We start from the raw sequence: 20171 nt of genomic DNA on the forward strand, positions 1-20171 counted from the left end.
TACCACACACACACATTATATTTAAAATATTTAAGATTTGTGTCTGACATCTATCTACACACACACACATTATATTTAAAGATATTTAAGATTTGTGTCTGACATCTATCTACACACACACATTATATTTAAAATATTTAAGATTTGTGTCTGACATCTATCTACACACACACACACATTATATTTAAAATATTTAAGATTTGTGTCTGACATCTATCTACACACACACACACATTATATTTAAAATATTTAAGATTTGTGTCTAACATCTATCTACACACACACACACATTATATTTAAAATATTTAAGATTTGTGTCTAACATCTATCTACACACACACACATTATATTTAAAAATATTTAAGATTTGTGTCTAACATCTATCTACACACACACACACATTATATTTAAAATATTTAAGATTTGTGTCTAACATCTATCTACACACACACATTATATTTAAAATATTTAAGATTTGTGTCTAACATCTATCTACACACACACATTATATTTAAAATATTTAAGATTTGTGTCTAACATCTATCTACACACACATTATATTTAAAATATTTAAGATTTGTGTCTAACATCTATCTACACACACATTATATTTAAAATATGTAAGATTTGTGTCTAACATCTATCTACACACACATTATATTTAAAATATTTAAGATTTGTGTCTAACATCTATCTACACACACATTATATTTAAAATATGTAAGATTTGTGTCTAACATCTATCTACACACACATTATATTTAAAATATTTAAGATTTGTGTCTAACATCTATCTACACACACATTATATTTAAAATATTTAAGATTTGTGTCTAACATCTATCTACACACACATTATATTTAAAATATGTAAGATTTGTGTCTGACATCTATCTACACACACACACATTATATTTAAAATATTTAAGATTTGTGTCTAACATCTATCTACACACACATTATATTTAAAATATTTAAGATTTGTGTCTAACATCTATCTACACACACACACACATTTCTAGCCCATAGAAACAATACATACTCATATTTAGGTTTTACTTCCAGTCAATTTGTACACAAATTACATTAACCATGGTACCTATAATTAACTGTTCTGTTTTTGTACTTGAAACTTCTTCTGAACATTTTAATGGTTCATTCACAAGTTTTCTTTAGTTCATGAAGACATGAAAGTTAAAACTTAAATTCAGGAAAGAGGTTCTAGTGAATTGGTAGTTTGTACTTTCCAGACAATTTCTAGTGTACTAACAGTTTTGAGAAACGATTCTTAGGCAGCAATTATAAAACGTTCTAGTGCTTACGTTGTCAAAATAAATATGCTTACCACTGTTTCTCAGAGTTCAGGAGACAGAAATATAAAAGCTGTTTACAACAACGTTATATCTATACTACCACAGATTAAACAGGGAATCAATAAGAAGGAAGTGAATTATGGCAGACAACCATTTTATATTCATGTCAGAAAAGCTTTTGGTTCACAAGGGTAGAACAGAACCAGGTAACAAAAGAATTAGAGATTACCAACTACCGACTCACCCTCCTGGGTACAAGTCTGCCCTGGAAGAAACAGGCAAATATAAACTGATCTTCAACAAATCTGACAGTTAAAACTTAACATGCTGGTCAAAACAAAAACATCACTCAAAATAGTTCTAAGAACATGAGAGACAGCAAATAAACTGACAGACAAAAAAGTCTTTGTCTACCAAGTTGAAGAAATAAAACAGGTAACCACCCTCCAATGAGTATATTCTATAAATATCAGGATTCAACAGATCCTGGGTGCCAGGTCATTATGGTACCTAAATATGTTTCACGGCATCCAGTGTTTTCTCCCATTTTATTTGTGCTAAATTAAACTTGAATCCAGAACAATTCCAGACTGCAATTGAAAGTCTGGAACTACTTGCACATTCTTTGAGACCTAAATTATTTTGTTTCTGGGATCTTAATGGTGGATTCAGCACTTCATATTTTTCAGATGTGCAGCTCTGTGGTTCCAAAATGTGTCAATAGTTTTACATCATTCTGTCTCCTCTAATTTCAGCCAATCAGTGTCCGTGTTTATATGCAGATGGGTTCAGAGGCAGTTCACCTAATATTATAATGTAGTTGTTCATATCGTGAACGTTTGCTGAGAAAGTAGATAAACGTGTGCTGTTTGTCAGCCACTCTTGGTTTTTTTGAATTTCTCAAGTTACAAGAGTCCAGATCCACTTTTTCTTCTATTCTATTTTTTCCTCTTTTGATTTGCTATTCACATTTCAGTTGAATTTAAATCATAACACACACATAACTAGCTCCTAAATGTTGGCACTTTTTCTAATAAAGACACGTAAGTGCATTCACACCCTGTCAGTGCCTATAGAGAACAAATAAAAAATTAACAGAAAACTACAGTGGAGCGCGTTAAGCCTCCGTTTTTGAGGGATCAACCTGCTTAACCATGGCTTAAACCTTTGTGACTGAAAAGCCAAAGTCGCCAACAGCTCCGCCGAGTAGCCTCATCCGGGCCATTGCGTGATCATTATATCGGATTATCAAATTAAAAATAATAATTTAATTATTGATCACTTTCCTCACGGATTTACTGCGGATTAACTTTAATGTATGGAGAGGTGTGATTCGGTAACAATGGCGGCCTCCATAAAGCTGACATAGAGAGCAGATAAGGTAGATTAACAGTCGATTTCTATTGTAATATATTTTATTTATTTCCCAAATTAAAGCAAATCCTTTTTAAATATCCCCTTGAAGTTATAAAGCCAGAATTAAATTTGTAAGCCGCGTTTTTACACGTTCTTAGATTAGTGGTGAGCCGCGATAATCCTCGCTCACAAGACTTGCTACAGAGGCTTAAGCGATTTCGCGGTTTACTGGTCCGCGGCTTAATGGGACTCCACTGTATATTTGAAAATTATTACAAAAAAAGAAGTCTTTCTTAAGTTGGACTAAAGATACCAACTATTTGTAAAGATAATGGTGTGTAACTCACACCATATCCTGCACACGAAAATCCAAGAAATCAGGCTGACTCAAGATTGGAACTCACACCATATCCTGCACACGAAAATCCAAGAAATCAGGCTGACTCAAGATTGGAACTCACACCATATCCTGCACACGAAAATCCAAGAAATCAGGCTGACTCAAGATTGGAACTCGCACCATATCCTGCACACGAAAATCCAAGAAATCAGGCTGACTCAAGATTGGAACTCACACCATATCCTGCACACGAAAATCCAAGAAATAAGCATGAGTCAAGATTGGAACTCACAACATATCCTGCACACGAAAATCCAAGAAATAAGCATGAGTCAAGATTGGAACTCACAACATATCCTGCACATGAAAATCCAAGAAATCGTGCAACACTTGAACTTCTGAAACCAAAATCAATTTCCACAAAAAGTAAAATTACTGTCTAGAATTGTGAAGACACGACCTTCAGAAACTATGGAGAAAAGAAACGAACTGCAGATAATCAAAGCACTTGTGTAGCCACCATTTTCTGGTACACACAGCACTGACGTAAGGTCAGACACACCTGGTTCCAGAGTTCATGGACTGGCACCTAGATTTCTTGAGGCTTGATATAAATTAATCCCACAGTTTAAGTAATGTAATAAATGTTACAGCTGACAAGATGAAGGCACTGATAATCAACAGCCAAAGACTAATTTATTAAAAACAAACAAATAAACAGAGCTCAGGAATAAACCTTTGGTTCAGTGTAGGTTGAACAGGCTAGAATTATTTATGCTTTGATAAAACATTTTGAAAACTGTTTAGTTCTAATGAAACAAACTTATTTAGAACGTGACCATTCACTGTGAAAACAAACAACAACAAAACACTTCATATCACAAAAACCCAAGAACTAGCTAGAAGATTAGAGAGGTAAAGATAGAGATGTTTCTGAAACTGTTTTGGTTACTAGGTTTCTTAAATTATACTATTTTAATATAAGCAGCCTAAACAAACTATTATAAATAAAAACAACAACAGTGAAATAAAATAAGATACTTTGGAACAAATTAAAGTAATAAACACAAAAGTACAATTTTTCAAAGTTTTATAAAAACTGTTGCTTGTCTATAATAAAAACTGATTTTATTTAGGTTCTTGAAATTATATCAAAATTTATAGAAAAGTTATATTGTTTGTTTTGAATTTTGCACAAAGCTACACGAGAGTTATCTGTGCTAGAAGTTACATAAGTATTCCCGACAAGTTCAAATAACTTTACAGATTTTAAGTAGTTAATAAAACATTAGTTATCAATCAGAAAAAACAAAGTATATAATTATGACAACAATCAATAGACTGTTTTCATGATTAATACTCATAATAAAATCATGAAATATCTGTAGTTAAAACAAAACTTTATTCAAGATGAAAACTATGAAATGTTAGACCTTATACAGGAGATAAGATTAAAGTAACACACACAAGATTAGTGATACAAACAACTAAAACATTGTACTATCAAAAGGAAGTAAACACCCAATAACAGTGGATTAAAGTGATACAAACAACTAAAACATTGTACTATCAAAAGGAAGTAAACACCCAGTAACAGTGAATTAAAGTAACACACACAGAAGATTAGTGATACAAACAACTAAAACATTGTACTATCAAAAGGAAGTAAACACCCAGTAACAGTGAATTAAAGTAACACACACAGAAAAAACTATCAAAAGGAAGTAAACGCCCAGTAACAGTGAATTAAAGTGACATACAGATAAAAACTATCAAAAGGAAGTAAACGCCCAGTAACAGTGAATTAAAGTGACACATACAGATAAAAAATATCAAAAGGAAGTAAACGCCCAGTAACAGTGGATTAAAGTGACACATACAGATAAAAACTATCAAAAGGAAGTAAACACCCAGTAACAGTGGATTAAAGTGACACATACAGATAAAACGTACTATCAAAAGGAAGTAAACGCCCAGTAACAGTGAATTAAAGTGACACATACAGATAAAACTATCAAAAGGAAGTAAACGTCCAGTAACAGTGGATTAAAGTGACACATACAGATAAAAACTATCAAAAGGAAGTAAACACCCAGTAACAGTGGATTAAAGTGACACATACAGATTAAAACTATCAAAAGGAAGTAAACACCCAATAACAGTGGATTAAAGTGACACATACAGATAAAACGTTGTACTATCAAAAGGAAGTAAACACCCAGTGACAGTGGATTAAAGTGACACATACAGATAGTACTATCAAAAGGAAGTAAACACCCAGTAACAGTGAATTAAAGTAACACACACAGAAGATTAGTGATACAAACAACTAAAACATTGTACTATCACAAGGAAGTAAACACCCAGTAACAGTGGATTAAAGTGACACATACAGATAAAAACTATCAAAAGGAAGTAAACACCCAGTAACAGTGGATTAAAGTGACACATACAGATAGTACTATCAAAAGGAAGTAAACACCCAGTAACAGTGGATTAAAGTGACACATACAGATAAAACGTTGTATTATCAAAAGGAAGTAAACACCCAGTGACAGTGGATTAAAGTGACACATACAGATAGTACTATCAAAAGGAAGTAAACACCCAGTAACAGTGGATTAAAGTGACACATACAGATAATACGTTGTACTATCAAAAGGAAGTAAACACCCAGTAACAGTGGATTAAAGTGACACATACAGATAGTACTATCAAAAGGAAGTAAACACCCAGTAACAGTGGATCACTGTGAAGGATACAGATAGTACTATCAAAGGAAGTAAACACCCAGTAACAGTGGATCACTGTGAAGGATACAGATAGTACTATCAAAAGGAAGTAAACACCCAGTAACAGTGGATTACTGTGAAGGATACAGATAGTACTATCAAAAGGAAGTAAACACCCAGTAACGGTGGATCACTGTGAAGGATACAGATAGTACTATCAAAAGGAAGTAAACACCCAGTAACAGTGGATCACTGTGAAGGATACAGATAGTACTATCAAAAGGAAGTAAACACCAGTAACGGTGGATCACTGTGAAGGATACAGATAGTACTATCAAAAGGAAGTAAACACCCAGTAACAGTGGATCACTGTGAAAGATACTACTGAGATAAGTACTATCAAAGGAAGTAAACACCCAGTAACGGTGGATCACTGTGAAGGATACTACAGAGATAAGTACTATCAAAAGGAAGTAAACACCCAGTAACGGTGGATCACTGTGAAGGATACTACGAGATAAGTACTATCAAAAGGAAGTAAACACCCAGTAACGGTGGATCACTGTGAAGGATACTACGAGATAAGTACTATCAAAAGGAAGTAAACACCCAGTAACAGTGGATCACTGTGAAGGATACTACGAGATAAGTACTATCAAAAGGAAGTAAACACCCAGTAACAGTGGATCACTGTGAAGGATACTACGAGATAAGTACTATCAAAAGGAAGTAAACACCCAGTAACAGTGGATCACTGTGAAGGATACTCTGAGATAAGTACTATCAAAGGAAGTAAACACCCAGTAACAGTGGATCACTGTGAAGGATACTCTGAGATAAGTACTATCAAAAGGAAGTAAACACCCAGTAACAGTGGATCACTGTGAAGGATACTACGAGATAAGTACTATCAAAAGGAAGTAAACACCCAGTAACAGTGGATCACTGTGAAGGATACTACGAGATAAGTACTATCAAAAGGAAGTAAACACCCAGTAACGGTGGATCACTGTGAAGGATACAGATAGTACTATCAAAAGAAAGTAAACACCCAGTAACAGTGGATCACTGTGAAGGATACAGATAGTACTATCAAAAGGAAGTAAACACCCAGTAACAGTGGATCACTGTGAAGGATACTACGAGATAAGTACTATCAAAAGGAAGTAAACACCCAGTAACAGTGGATCACTGAAGGATACAGATAGTACTATCAAAAGGAAGTAAACACCCAGTAACGGTGGATCACTGTGAAGGATACAGATAGTACTATCAAAAGGAAGTAAACACCCAGTAACGGTGGATCACTGTGAAGGATACAGATAGTACTATCAAAAGGAAGTAAACACCCAGTAACAGTGGATCACTGTGAAGGATACAGATAGTACTATCAAAAGGAAGTAAACACCCAGTAACAGTGGATCACTGTGAAGGATACAGATAGTACTATCAAAGGAAGTAAACACCCAGTAACAGTGGATCACTGTGAAGGATACAGATAGTACTATCAAAGGAAGTAAACACCCAGTAACAGTGGATCACTGTGAAGGATACAGATAGTACTATCAAAAGGAAGTAAACACCCAGTAACAGTGGATCACTGTGAAGGATACTACGAGATAAGTACTATCAAAAGGAAGTAAACACCCAGTAACAGTGGATCACTGTGAAGGATACAGATAGTACTATCAAAAGGAAGTAAACACCCAGTAACGGTGGATCACTGTGAAGGATACTACGAGATAAGTACTATCAAAAGGAAGTAAACACCCAGTAACGGTGGATCACTGTGAAGGATACTACGAGATAAGTACTATCAAAAGGAAGTAAACACCCAGTAACAGTGGATCACTGTGAAGGATACTAGAGATAAGTACTATCAAAAGGAAGTAAACACCCAGTAACAGTGGATCACTGTGAAGGATACTGAGATAAGTACTATCAAAAGGAAGTAAACACCCAGTAACAGTGGATCACTGTGAAGGATACTACGAGATAGTACTATCAAAAGGAAGTAAACACCCAGTAACAGTGGATCACTGTGAAGGATACTACTGAGATAAGTACTATCAAAGGAAGTAAACACCCAGTAACAGTGGATCACTGTGAAGGATACTACGAGATAAGTACTATCAAAGGAAGTAAACACCCAGTAACGGTGGATCACTGTGAAGGATACTACGAGATAAGTACTATCAAAGGAAGTAAACACCAGTAGCGGTGGATCACTGTGAAGGATACAGATAGTACTATCAAAGGAAGTAAACACCCAGTAACAGTGGATCACTGTGAAGGATACAGATAGTACTATCAAAAGGAAGTAAACACCCAGTAACAGTGGATCACTGTGAAGGATACTACGAGATAAGTACTATCAAAGGAAGTAAACACCCAGTAACAGTGGATCACTGTGAAGGATACAGATAGTACTATCAAAAGGAAGTAAACACCCAGTAACGGTGGATCACTGTGAAGGATACAGATAGTACTAACAAAAGGAAGTAAACACCCAGTAACGGTGGATCACTGTGAAGGATACAGATAGTACTATCAAAAGGAAGTAAACACCCAGTAACAGTGGATCACTGTGAAGGATACTACGAGATAAGTACTATCAAAGGAAGTAAACACCCAGTAACGGTGGATCACTGTGAAGGATACTACGAGATAAGTACTATCAAAGGAAGTAAACACCCAGTAACAGTGGATCACTGTGAAGGATACTACGAGATAAGTACTATCAAAAGGAAGTAAACACCCAGTAACAGTGGATCACTGTGAAGGATACTACGAGATAAGTACTATCAAAAGGAAGTAAACACCCAGTAACAGTGGATCACTGTGAAGGATACTGAGATAAGTACTATCAAAAGGAAGTAAACACCCAGTAACAGTGGATCACTGTGAAGGATACTACTGAGATAAGTACTATCAAAGGAAGTAAACACCCAGTAACAGTGGATCACTGTGAAGGATACTACGAGATAAGTACTATCAAAGGAAGTAAACACCCAGTAACGGTGGATCACTGTGAAGGATACAGATAGTACTATCAAAGGAAGTAAACACCCAGTAACAGTGGATCACTGTGAAGGATACAGATAGTACTATCAAAAGGAAGTAAACACCCAGTAACAGTGGATCACTGTGAAGGATACTACGAGATAAGTACTATCAAAGGAAGTAAACACCCAGTAACAGTGGATCACTGAAGGATACAGATAGTACTATCAAAGGAAGTAAACACCCAGTAACGGTGGATCACTGTGAAGGATACAGATAGTACTATCAAAAGGAAGTAAACACCCAGTAGCGGTGGATCACTGTGAAGGATACAGATAGTACTATCAAAGGAAGTAAACACCCAGTAACAGTGGATCACTGTGAAGGATACAGATAGTACTATCAAAGGAAGTAAACACCCAGTAACAGTGGATCACTGTGAAGGATACAGATAGTACTATCAAAGGAAGTAAACACCCAGTAACAGTGGATCACTGTGAAGGATACTAGAGATAAGTACTATCAAAGGAAGTAAACACCCAGTAACGGTGGATCACTGTGAAGGATACTACGAGATAAGTACTATCAAAGGAAGTAAACACCCAGTAACGGTGGATCACTGTGAAGGATACTACGAGATAAGTACTATCAAAGGAAGTAAACACCCAGTAACGGTGGATCACTGTGAAGGATACTACGAGATAAGTACTATCAAAAGGAAGTAAACACCCAGTAACGGTGGATCACTGTGAAGGATACTACGAGATAAGTACTATCAAAGGAAGTAAACACCCAGTAACGGTGGATCACTGTGAAGGATACTACGAGATAGTACTATCAAAGGAAGTAAACACCCAGTAACGGTGGATCACTGTGAAGGATACTACGAGATAAGTACTATCAAAGGAAGTAAACACCCAGTAACGGTGGATCACTGTGAAGGATACTACGAGATAAGTACTATCAAAGGAAGTAAACACCCAGTAACAGTGGATCACTGTGAAGGATACTACGAGATAAGTACTATCAAAGGAAGTAAACACCCAGTAACAGTGGATCACTGTGAAGGATACTACGAGATAAGTACTATCAAAGGAAGTAAACACCCAGTAACAGTGGATCACTGTGAAGGATACTACGAGATAAGTACTATCAAAAGGAAGTAAACACCCAGTAACAGTGGATCACTGTGAAGGATACAGATAGTACTATCAAAAGGAAGTAAACACCCAGTAACAGTGGATCACTGTGAAGGATACAGATAGTACTATCAAAGGAAGTAAACACCCAGTAACAGTGGATCACTGTGAAGGATACAGATAGTACTATCAAAGGAAGTAAACACCCAGTAACAGTGGATCACTGTGAAGGATACAGATAGTACTATCAAAAGGAAGTAAACACCCAGTAACAGTGGATCACTGTGAAGGATACAGATAGTACTATCAAAGGAAGTAAACACCCAGTAACGGTGGATCACTGTGAAGGATACAGATAGTACTATCAAAAGGAAGTAAACACCCAGTAACGGTGGATCACTGTGAAGGATACAGATAGTACTATCAAAAGGAAGTAAACACCCAGTAACGGTGGATCACTGTGAAGGATACAGATAGTACTATCAAAGGAAGTAAACACCCAGTAACAGTGGATCACTGTGAAGGATACAGATAGTACTATCAAAGGAAGTAAACACCCAGTAACAGTGGATCACTGTGAAGGATACAGATAGTACTATCAAAAGGAAGTAAACACCCAGTAACGGTGGATCACTGTGAAGGATACAGATAGTACTATCAAAAGGAAGTAAACACCCAGTAACGGTGGATCACTGTGAAGGATACAGATAGTACTATCAAAGGAAGTAAACACCCAGTAACAGTGGATCACTGTGAAGGATACAGATAGTACTATCAAAGGAAGTAAACACCCAGTAACGGTGGATCACTGTGAAGGATACAGATAGTACTATCAAAAGGAAGTAAACACCCAGTAACAGTGGATCACTGTGAAGGATACAGATAGTACTATCAAAAGGAAGTAAACACCCAGTAACAGTGGATCACTGTGAAGGATACAGATAGTACTATCAAAGGAAGTAAACACCCAGTAACAGTGGATCACTGTGAAGGATACAGATAGTACTATCAAAGGAAGTAAACACCCAGTAACAGTGGATCACTGTGAAGGATACAGATAGTACTATCAAAGGAAGTAAACACCCAGTAACAGTGGATCACTGTGAAGGATACAGATAGTACTATCAAAGGAAGTAAACACCCAGTAACAGTGGATCACTGTGAAGGATACAGATAGTACTATCAAAGGAAGTAAACACCCAGTAACAGTGGATCACTGTGAAGGATACAGATAGTACTATCAAAAGGAAGTAAACACCCAGTAACAGTGGATTAAAGTGACACATACAGATAGTACTATCAAAAGGAAGTAAACACCCAGTAACAGTGGATCACTGTGAAGGATACTACAAGATAAGTACTATCAAAAGGAAGTAAACACCCAGTAACAGTGGATCACTGTGAAGGATACAGATAGAACTATCAAAAGGAAGTAAACACCCAGTAACAGTGGATCACTGTGAAGGATACAGATAGTACTATCAAAGGAAGTAAACACCCAGTAACAGTGGATCACTGTGAAGGATACAGATAGTACTATCAAAAGGAAGTAAACACCCAGTAACAGTGGATCACTGTGAAGGATACAGATAGTACTATCAAAAGGAAGTAAACACCCAGTAACGGTGGATCACTGTGAAGGATACAGATAGTACTATCAAAGGAAGTAAACACCCAGTAACGGTGGATCACTGTGAAGGATACAGATAGTACTATCAAAAGGAAGTAAACACCCAGTAACGGTGGATCACTGTGAAGGATACAGATAGTACTATCAAAAGGAAGTAAACACCCAGTAGCGGTGGATCACTGTGAAGGATACAGATAGTACTATCAAAGGAAGTAAACACCCAGTAACAGTGGATCACTGTGAAGGATACAGATAGTACTATCAAAAGGAAGTAAACACCCAGTAACAGTGGATCACTGTGAAGGATACAGATAGTACTATCAAAGGAAGTAAACACCCAGTAACAGTGGATCACTGTGAAGGATACAGATAGTACTATCAAAAGGAAGTAAACACCCAGTAACAGTGGATCACTGTGAAGGATACAGATAGTACTATCAAAAGGAAGTAAACACCCAGTAACAGTGGATCACTGTGAAGGATACAGATAGTACTATCAAAAGGATGTAAACACCCAGTAACGGTGGATCACTGTGAAGGATACAGATAGTACTATCAAAAGGAAATAAACACCCAGTAACAGTGGATCACTGTGAAGGATACAGATAGTACTATCAAAGGAAGTAAACACCCAGTAACAGTGGATCACTGTGAAGGATACAGATAGAACTATCAAAGGAAGTAAACACCCAGTAACAGTGGATCACTGTGAAGGATACAGATAGTACTATCAAAGGAAGTAAACACCCAGTAACGGTGGATCACTGTGAAGGATACAGATAGTACTATCAAAAGGAAGTAAACACCCAGTAACAGTGGATCACTGTGAAGGATACAGATAGTACTATCAAAAGGAAGTAAACACCCAGTAACGGTGGATCACTGTGAAGGATACAGATAGTACTATCAAAAGGAAGTAAACACCCAGTAACAGTGGATCACTGTGAAGGATACAGATAGTACTATCAAAGGAAGTAAACACCCAGTAACAGTGGATCACTGTGAAGGATACAGATAGAACTATCAAAAGGAAGTAAACACCCAGTAACAGTGGATCACTGTGAAGGATACAGATAGTACTATCAAAAGGAAGTAAACACCCAGTAACAGTGGATCACTGTGAAGGATACAGATAGAACTATCAAAAGGAAGTAAACACCCAGTAACAGTGGATCACTGTGAAGGATACTACGAGATAAGTACTATCAAAAGGAAGTAAACACCCAGTAACAGTGGATCACTGTGAAGGATACTACGAGATAAGTACTATCAAAAGGAAGTAAACACCCAGTAACAGTGGATCACTGTGAAGGATACTACGAGATAAGTACTATCAAAAGGAAGTAAACACCCAGTAACGGTGGATCACTGTGAAGGATACAGATAGTACTATCAAAAGGAAGTAAACACCCAGTAACAGTGGATCACTGTGAAGGATACTACGAGATAAGTACGTCCAATAGACCTTATCTTTCACTCATCCTGCTTGTTCCTCTTTCTTGTAGTAACACATCACAAGATCAAACAATCACCTAAACTTAGTATTCAAATAACATATCAATATGATAAGTACAACAATACAGAAGTATTACTTGTGCACGAGTAGACGTAACAACAATGGTTCAATCATATTAAAAGCCAAATGGTTGATTAATAAAATACATAGAAAGAGAGTCAACAAAATTAGTATATATGATTGAACTTATAAACTGGAAACATTATATCTGAGACACTGAATTAATTCAAAATTATTTTAACCTGTCATAGTGATGTTGGTTCATATTTTAACTTGTAAAACCAGATACAAATATTCCACTTCCTTACTTTGTAAATCCAATGAAGTCCTCGTGGTTTGTGTTCATGTATGCCAGTTCAACATCAACTAACAATATCAACTGTTCCTTCGTCTTCTGCTCTCTCTCTCGGATATGAGTGTTAATAATCCTCTCAGTTTCGTCACGTAACCTTGGGAAACGACTCATCTAAATAAAGAAACAGCTTGAAAAGTCAATTCTATCAAAGTATGAATTTTTTTTATTAATTTGTACCAGATTACAAGATGTAGTTAGTTCAGTTGTTAGTAAGAACCACCTGTGGTTGTTACAACTGCTGTAATAAACAACATGCACAATAACAAAAGGAAGAAACTAAAAATGGAATATTATGTGATCACTGGGAAAATCAGGACTAGAATAGAATCACATCTTTAACCAGTATAACATTTTGTAAAAAAAAATAACACAAGATCTTAACAAGTACGATCACTTACCACATTCTGTACAAGTTAAAAAGTTTAGTTGTGGACCTTCCTTCCAGAGAATTTCCTTGTTTATTCTAAAATACGACAACATTTCAGTAGACAAAAAAGCCAATAATATTCATATCCCCAACAGACCATCAGCAAAACGAGAGTATAATAATTTAGATAAACTTGCTCAAACAGTAGAGTGATGAAAAGGGGACTTATTCCCCCACCCACACAGAATCCAGAGTTTATTATATTTTACTGAGAACTACTTTAAATCAAAACTAGTGCAACTATAAGCTATATAAAAGTACAAGAGAAACTGGCATGGCCTCAAAATAACATAGTTAAATACTTGTATTCAGTTAGATACAACACTTTTATATATTTTATAAAATTACAAAGTTTTATACATTATTGTTTGCTTACTAAGACAATATTCTAGTATCGTATTTGTATGAAGCCTTCATGATCCGTTACCAGTATATGTTTACAGCTGCTAATCTGTAATAAAGATTACTACAATCCATGCTTCCACCTAGTACCACGCGATAATGTTAGCTACAATCCATGCTTCCACCTAGTACCACGCGATGTTAGCTACAATCCATGCTTCCACCTAGTACCACGCGATAATTTTAGCTACAATCCATGCTTCCACCTAGTACCACATGATGTTAGCTACAATCCATGCTTCCACCTAGTACCACACGATAATGTTAGCTACAATCCATGCTTCCACCTAGTACCACGCGATAATGTTAGCTACAATCCATGCTTCCAGCTACAACTCTGTAATAATGCTTACTAGAATCCATATTTACAGCTACTAACTTGTGATGAAATTTACTACAAAACCAATTTGACACTTGATGGTGTAGGTTATCAGATGTTCTACAATATTACACATGAAATTATTCTAATTCATCAAAATATAGCTGGGGTATAAATATATCTATCCACGCTCCCTACAATTCACAAAAATGTAGCTAGGGATATAAATATATCTATCCACGTTCCCTACAATTCGTCAAAATGTAGCTAGGGATATAAATATATCTATCCACGTTCCCTACAATTCGTCAAAATGTAGCTAGGGATATAAATATATCTATCCACGTTCCCTACAATTCGTCAAAATGTAGCTAGGGATATAAATATATCTATCCCGTTCCTACAATTAGTCAAAATGTAGCTAGGGATATAAATATATCTATCCCGTTCCCTACAATTCGTCAAAATGTAGCTAGGGATATAAATATATCTATCCACGTTCCCTACAATTCGTCAAAATGTAGCTAAGGATATAAATATATCTATCCACGCTCCCTACAATTCGTCAAAATGTAGCTAGGGATATAAATATATCTATCCACGTTCCCTACAATTCGTCAAAATGTAGCTAGGGATATAAATATATCTATCCACGTTCCCTACAATTCGTCAAAATGTAGCTAAGGATATAAATATATCTATCCACGCTCCCTACAATTCACCAAAATGTAGCGAGGGATATATCTATCCACGTTCCCTACAATTCACCCAAAATGTAGCTAGGGATATATCTATCCACGTTCCCTACAATTCACCAAAATGTAGCGAGGGATATATCTATCCACGTTCCCTACAATTCACCCAAAATGTAGCTCGGGATATATCTATCCACGTTCCCTACAATTCACCAAAATGTAGCTCGGGATATATCTATCCACGTTCCTACAATTCACCAAAATGTAGCTGGGATATATCTATCCGCGTTCCTACAATTCACCAAAATGTAGCTGGGATATATCTATCCACGTTCCTACAATTCACCAAAATGTAGCTCGGGATATATCTATCCCGTTCCTACAATTCACCAAAATGTAGCTCGGGATATATCTATCCCGTTCCTACAATTCACCAAAATGTAGCTGGGATATATCTATCCACGTTCCCTACAATTCACCAAAATGTAGCTCGGGATATATCTATCCACGTTCCCTACAATTCACCAAAATGTAGCTCGGGATATATCTATCCACGTTCCCTACAATTCACCAAAATGTAGCTCGGGATATATCTATCCACGTTCCCTACAATTCACCAAAATGTAGCTCGGGATATATCTATCCACGTTCCCTACAATTCACCAAAATGTAGCTCGGGATATATCTATCCACGTTCCCTACAATTCACCAAAATGTAGCTAGGGATATATCTATCCACGTTCCCTACAATTCACCAAAATGTAGCTCGGGATATATCTATCCACGTTCCCTACAATTCACCAAAATGTAGCTCGGGATATAAATATATCTATCCACGTTCCCTACAATTCACCAAAATGTAGCTCGGGATATATATATATCTATCCACGTTCCCTACAATTCACCAAAATGTAGCTCGGGATATATATATATCTATCTATCCACGTTCCCTACTATTCACCAAAATGTAGCTCGGGATATATATATATATCTATCCACGTTCCCTACAATTCACCAAAATGCAGCTCGGGATATAAATATATCTATCCACGTTCCCTACAAATCACCAAAATGTAGCTCGGGATATATCTATCCACGTTCCCTACAATTCACCAAAATGTAGCTCGGGATATAAATATATCTATCCACGTTCCCTACAATTCACAAAAATGTAGCTAGGGATATAAATATATCTATCCACGTTCCCTACAATTTGTCAAAATGTAGCTAAGGATATAAATATATCAGTCCACGTTCCCTACAATTTGTCAAAATGTAGCTAAGGATATAAATATATCAGTCCATGTTCCAACATCAAATTGTGTAGTACCATGGTTTATTTTGTTGTTACTTAATATAATTAATAACAGATAAGTAATACAACAAAACTTACATTTTTCCAAACTTACCTCTTCTGTGCACTTTCTAAGAACATTTCCCAGTTCATTGACAACTAGGTCCACACACTTTAAAGACGGTTCCTTCAGCCTTGCTATCTGTCTCTTTACAGTCGCTTCAAAAGCCATATCTGGAGTGAAAAGCCCAACCCTAAAACATCATAGGATGTATTCTCATTATATATATAAATAACCTGTACAAATACACTATTACAAAGCTTAATTACTACAATTTGAATCTAGACTTTACAAGGTCTGAAATATGATAAACTATACTATGCAGCTATTAACTCATCAGCTCTCTAGTCTATACGAATACAGCCTGTATGAATTCACATTACACAGAAATTAACTTTTTATGAGCTGCATGGTGCATTGGATCTAACTGAATGTTCACATACACAAAGTTCTAGAATACAGTGATGATTCCAATTTAAAGTGAAAAAAATGAAATTTAAAAGATGGGTCTATACATATTTGAAAGATTAGAGTGTGAGGTTTTTGGGTTTCATTTCTCCAGGTGAACTTTTCAATTATAAAAGAAATATATATTTTTTGTACATTTTTCTGATGGCCTAACAAACAACCTTTCTGTACACCAGTGCTTCCAAACTGTTCACATTTCAACATATATCTAATGGTTTGATATTGGAATCACAATCCACAATATGCTGCACCAGTTTCCTAATACAATTGCTCGGCTGAATAACGTGATATTTGATGTTAATCTGGAGAGGATATCGGTTACTACAAATCAGAAAGAAGCTTGTATATCTGTAACTGATATATCAAAATTAAACTGGACATGGCAAAAGTATAGCCAGATCAAACTGTTATAACAAAAAGACATTAACCCACAATCATTAAATATCAGTGTTGCGATTCAAGACATGACATCTTCATAGCAACAAGTGCAGATTAAATCTAGAAATTTCAAACTAAAAACGATTAAACAGTACGCTGTGTTTAACATGTCCAAAAACAATTAGACTTATTACAATGAACAAGATAAACAAATTATAAAAATTAAACTTTGCTGCCAGACACATAGTTTACCATGAAACAAGTTACACTTTCATTACAGTTTACATTATAACATTTTGATAAAAATTCAAACCATAATATTATCATGTTTACGTAAGGTCATGGAAACTAAGCATATTCAGATTTCACTCTTTTTGATACAAGTTGGTAACAAATACCTGGTTCCACTTAACTCACCTGATACCATGAATATTTCTTATTGCAAATGCAATTTCTCTTCTGAGTTCTTTCTCATCAAACTCCATCTGATGAAAAAAAATCAAAATCAATCATTCAGATAAAGAAACTTTCATACTTCTACGGTACCTTAAGGTTGTTCATACTTCTACGGTACCTTAAGGTTGTTCATACTTCTATGGTATCTTAAGGTTCTTAAGTCAGGTGTTTAGGTAAAAGTACGTTAAGACAGCTTCATAAGCTGTCAAAACACAAGTTTGTGCTTATAAAAGTACTGACCTACCTGATTAGAACCAGACTTTGTGTATTAATGACTAAAGGTTTTAGCTTCATTAACACAAAACAATAAACACTTATGGAAAACTCTACAAATGAACTGGATGTTATTAGATTCTTTATCACTGACCTTCACAATTTCAAAAGGAAAACGTTCGTGAAAGAGTCGATTGATCCGAGCACCACCAGAAAGTTCGTTGGTGTTTATTGCCGCAGACCCTGAACCCTCAATGTTCTGTTCAAAGTCTGTCTGAAGCTGTTGGATCATTCTTAAGGGAGTGAAGAGAACCAGTGTAAAATAATAACTCACTGAAGGGTTCTATAATAAACTAGGTCTTAAAGAAGACATACGAATAAGGCTTTAGAACAAATCTGTTACCTGTAAATAGCTGTGTCTTACCAATTAGACCAAAAAGTGGATTTCTTATGTTAAAGATAAAAGCTTTTGTGGCAGAAACAACCAATTACTTTCAAATGGTGTCATGTATTTTCATTTGAAGAAATTAAAAAGACAGGAATGTTTTTTACTTTTTCTTAAAATACAAATGAAAAACAGCCAAATACAAATAAAATAATGTGTATAATTAGTTTAAACAAATGGCTAAAAACAAAAGAATTTCTTGTCAAGTACAACACAAGTATTCCATCACTTAATGTAAACCCTGACTTGGCATACACACCATCTGAAGCTACTGTATCTCAATTATCCTTACTTTAATAGTTAGTGTCCAAGTATTACTGATGTAGTTTCCAGATTATGAGTGTCTACTAAAACAGCCCAGCTGAAGATACAAGAGGCAAGATTTGTCTTCTATGGAAATATAAAACCTTTTAAACTTCCTAAACAAACAGTTTTTATTAAAAATTACGTGTGTGAGTTAAGCCTATTAACAAGACTACAAATTATGCCCAGCATAAAGATAATATAATTTACATTTGAAAATCATAGGTCTTCATGAATTTACAGAAGCTGAAAACACAGAAAACAAACAAGTTTGAGTAGATTGGCAACTGTAATTTTTACTTCAACAATTCACAGTTGTAGTAAACCAAAAGATCATGAAATCACTAAGTCTTACTGCATCATAGCTTTGGTTTCTGAGAAGGGTGCGTCAGTGAACTGCTTGTAATCTTCAACTTCTTTTTCCATTGATAATAACTGATGTTGCAGCTTCTCTCTCAATGCTGGGAGTGTATCTTTGATGTGATTTGTTAGCTGTTGGTTAAGTATTCTCTGTAAGTATGGAGTGCCCATTTTGTCAGCCATGTGCCTAGAAATAGCAGAGTTTAGTTGTTGTTTTTTTTACACAATTCTGAATGACTAAGAAATATTGAAAAGGAAAACAGTTGCTTGAAGTAACACAAAAGTTCTATAATTATTTTACCTCAATTAAGCCTAAAAATTTATTGTTTATAGATACTAATAATAAATTATACAGATTTAAACTCTTGAGCAAAGTTATGACAAAACTTGCAGTAGTTGAGGTTGAACCAATAGATTAGAGAAAAGGTAGTAAGTGAACAACACTCACTACCAATTCTTGCTCACTGTCACTCTTATAATGCACCCATGGCCCTAAAGTGCTGAATATGGTTTACCCTAAACCGTAGACTGGAACACCAGCCATCTGTGGGCCACTTTGTTTAAAGTAAACTTGTATAGATTAATAATCAATACTATTAAGTCATCAGTTAAGCATTTGTAATAAACAAAATGTAGGATTAAGTATAACAGAAATTTGCAATGATAGAAAATAAAATTTTACAACAACATATTTAACAATAGTCCAACAATAACATTTACACTAACACTGAGAAAATACCAGAATTTATTTCTCTCTGTTTGTTTTGGTACAAGTCATCAAATTCTGTTTAAATACCCCAGACATAAGCAGGGGTTGAACAATACGTGCGCTAACACTTCAGTATGATGTAGTTTGGAATATAACAGTATCACTACAAACTCTGGTTATCCATTCATTCAAGTATTCTTACATCTCTAGCCAGTGAATTCAGTTTTCTTAACAGGAACATCACGAGTAGAAAGAAA

General features: G+C 35.5%; 1 protein-coding gene across 1 annotated transcript in view; it reads right to left on the reverse strand.

Moving 5' to 3' along the window:
• LOC143228701 (dynamin-like) overlaps positions 1 to 20171 on the reverse strand; it is a 51024-nt gene that overhangs the window by 18992 nt on the left and 11861 nt on the right. The window contains exons 8-12 of the mRNA XM_076459977.1: positions 19201 to 19392; positions 18252 to 18390; positions 17846 to 17913; positions 16637 to 16775; positions 13338 to 13495 (exon numbers count right to left, since the gene is read on the reverse strand). Of these exons, the coding sequence (XP_076316092.1) occupies positions 13338 to 13495; positions 16637 to 16775; positions 17846 to 17913; positions 18252 to 18390; positions 19201 to 19392 (696 nt within the window). The remainder of the gene's footprint in view (positions 1 to 13337; positions 13496 to 16636; positions 16776 to 17845; positions 17914 to 18251; positions 18391 to 19200; positions 19393 to 20171) is intronic.

This window comes from Tachypleus tridentatus, chromosome 10 (genome assembly GCF_004210375.1).
Source record: "Tachypleus tridentatus isolate NWPU-2018 chromosome 10, ASM421037v1, whole genome shotgun sequence".
Taxonomy (NCBI): Eukaryota; Metazoa; Arthropoda; class Merostomata; order Xiphosura; family Limulidae; genus Tachypleus; species Tachypleus tridentatus.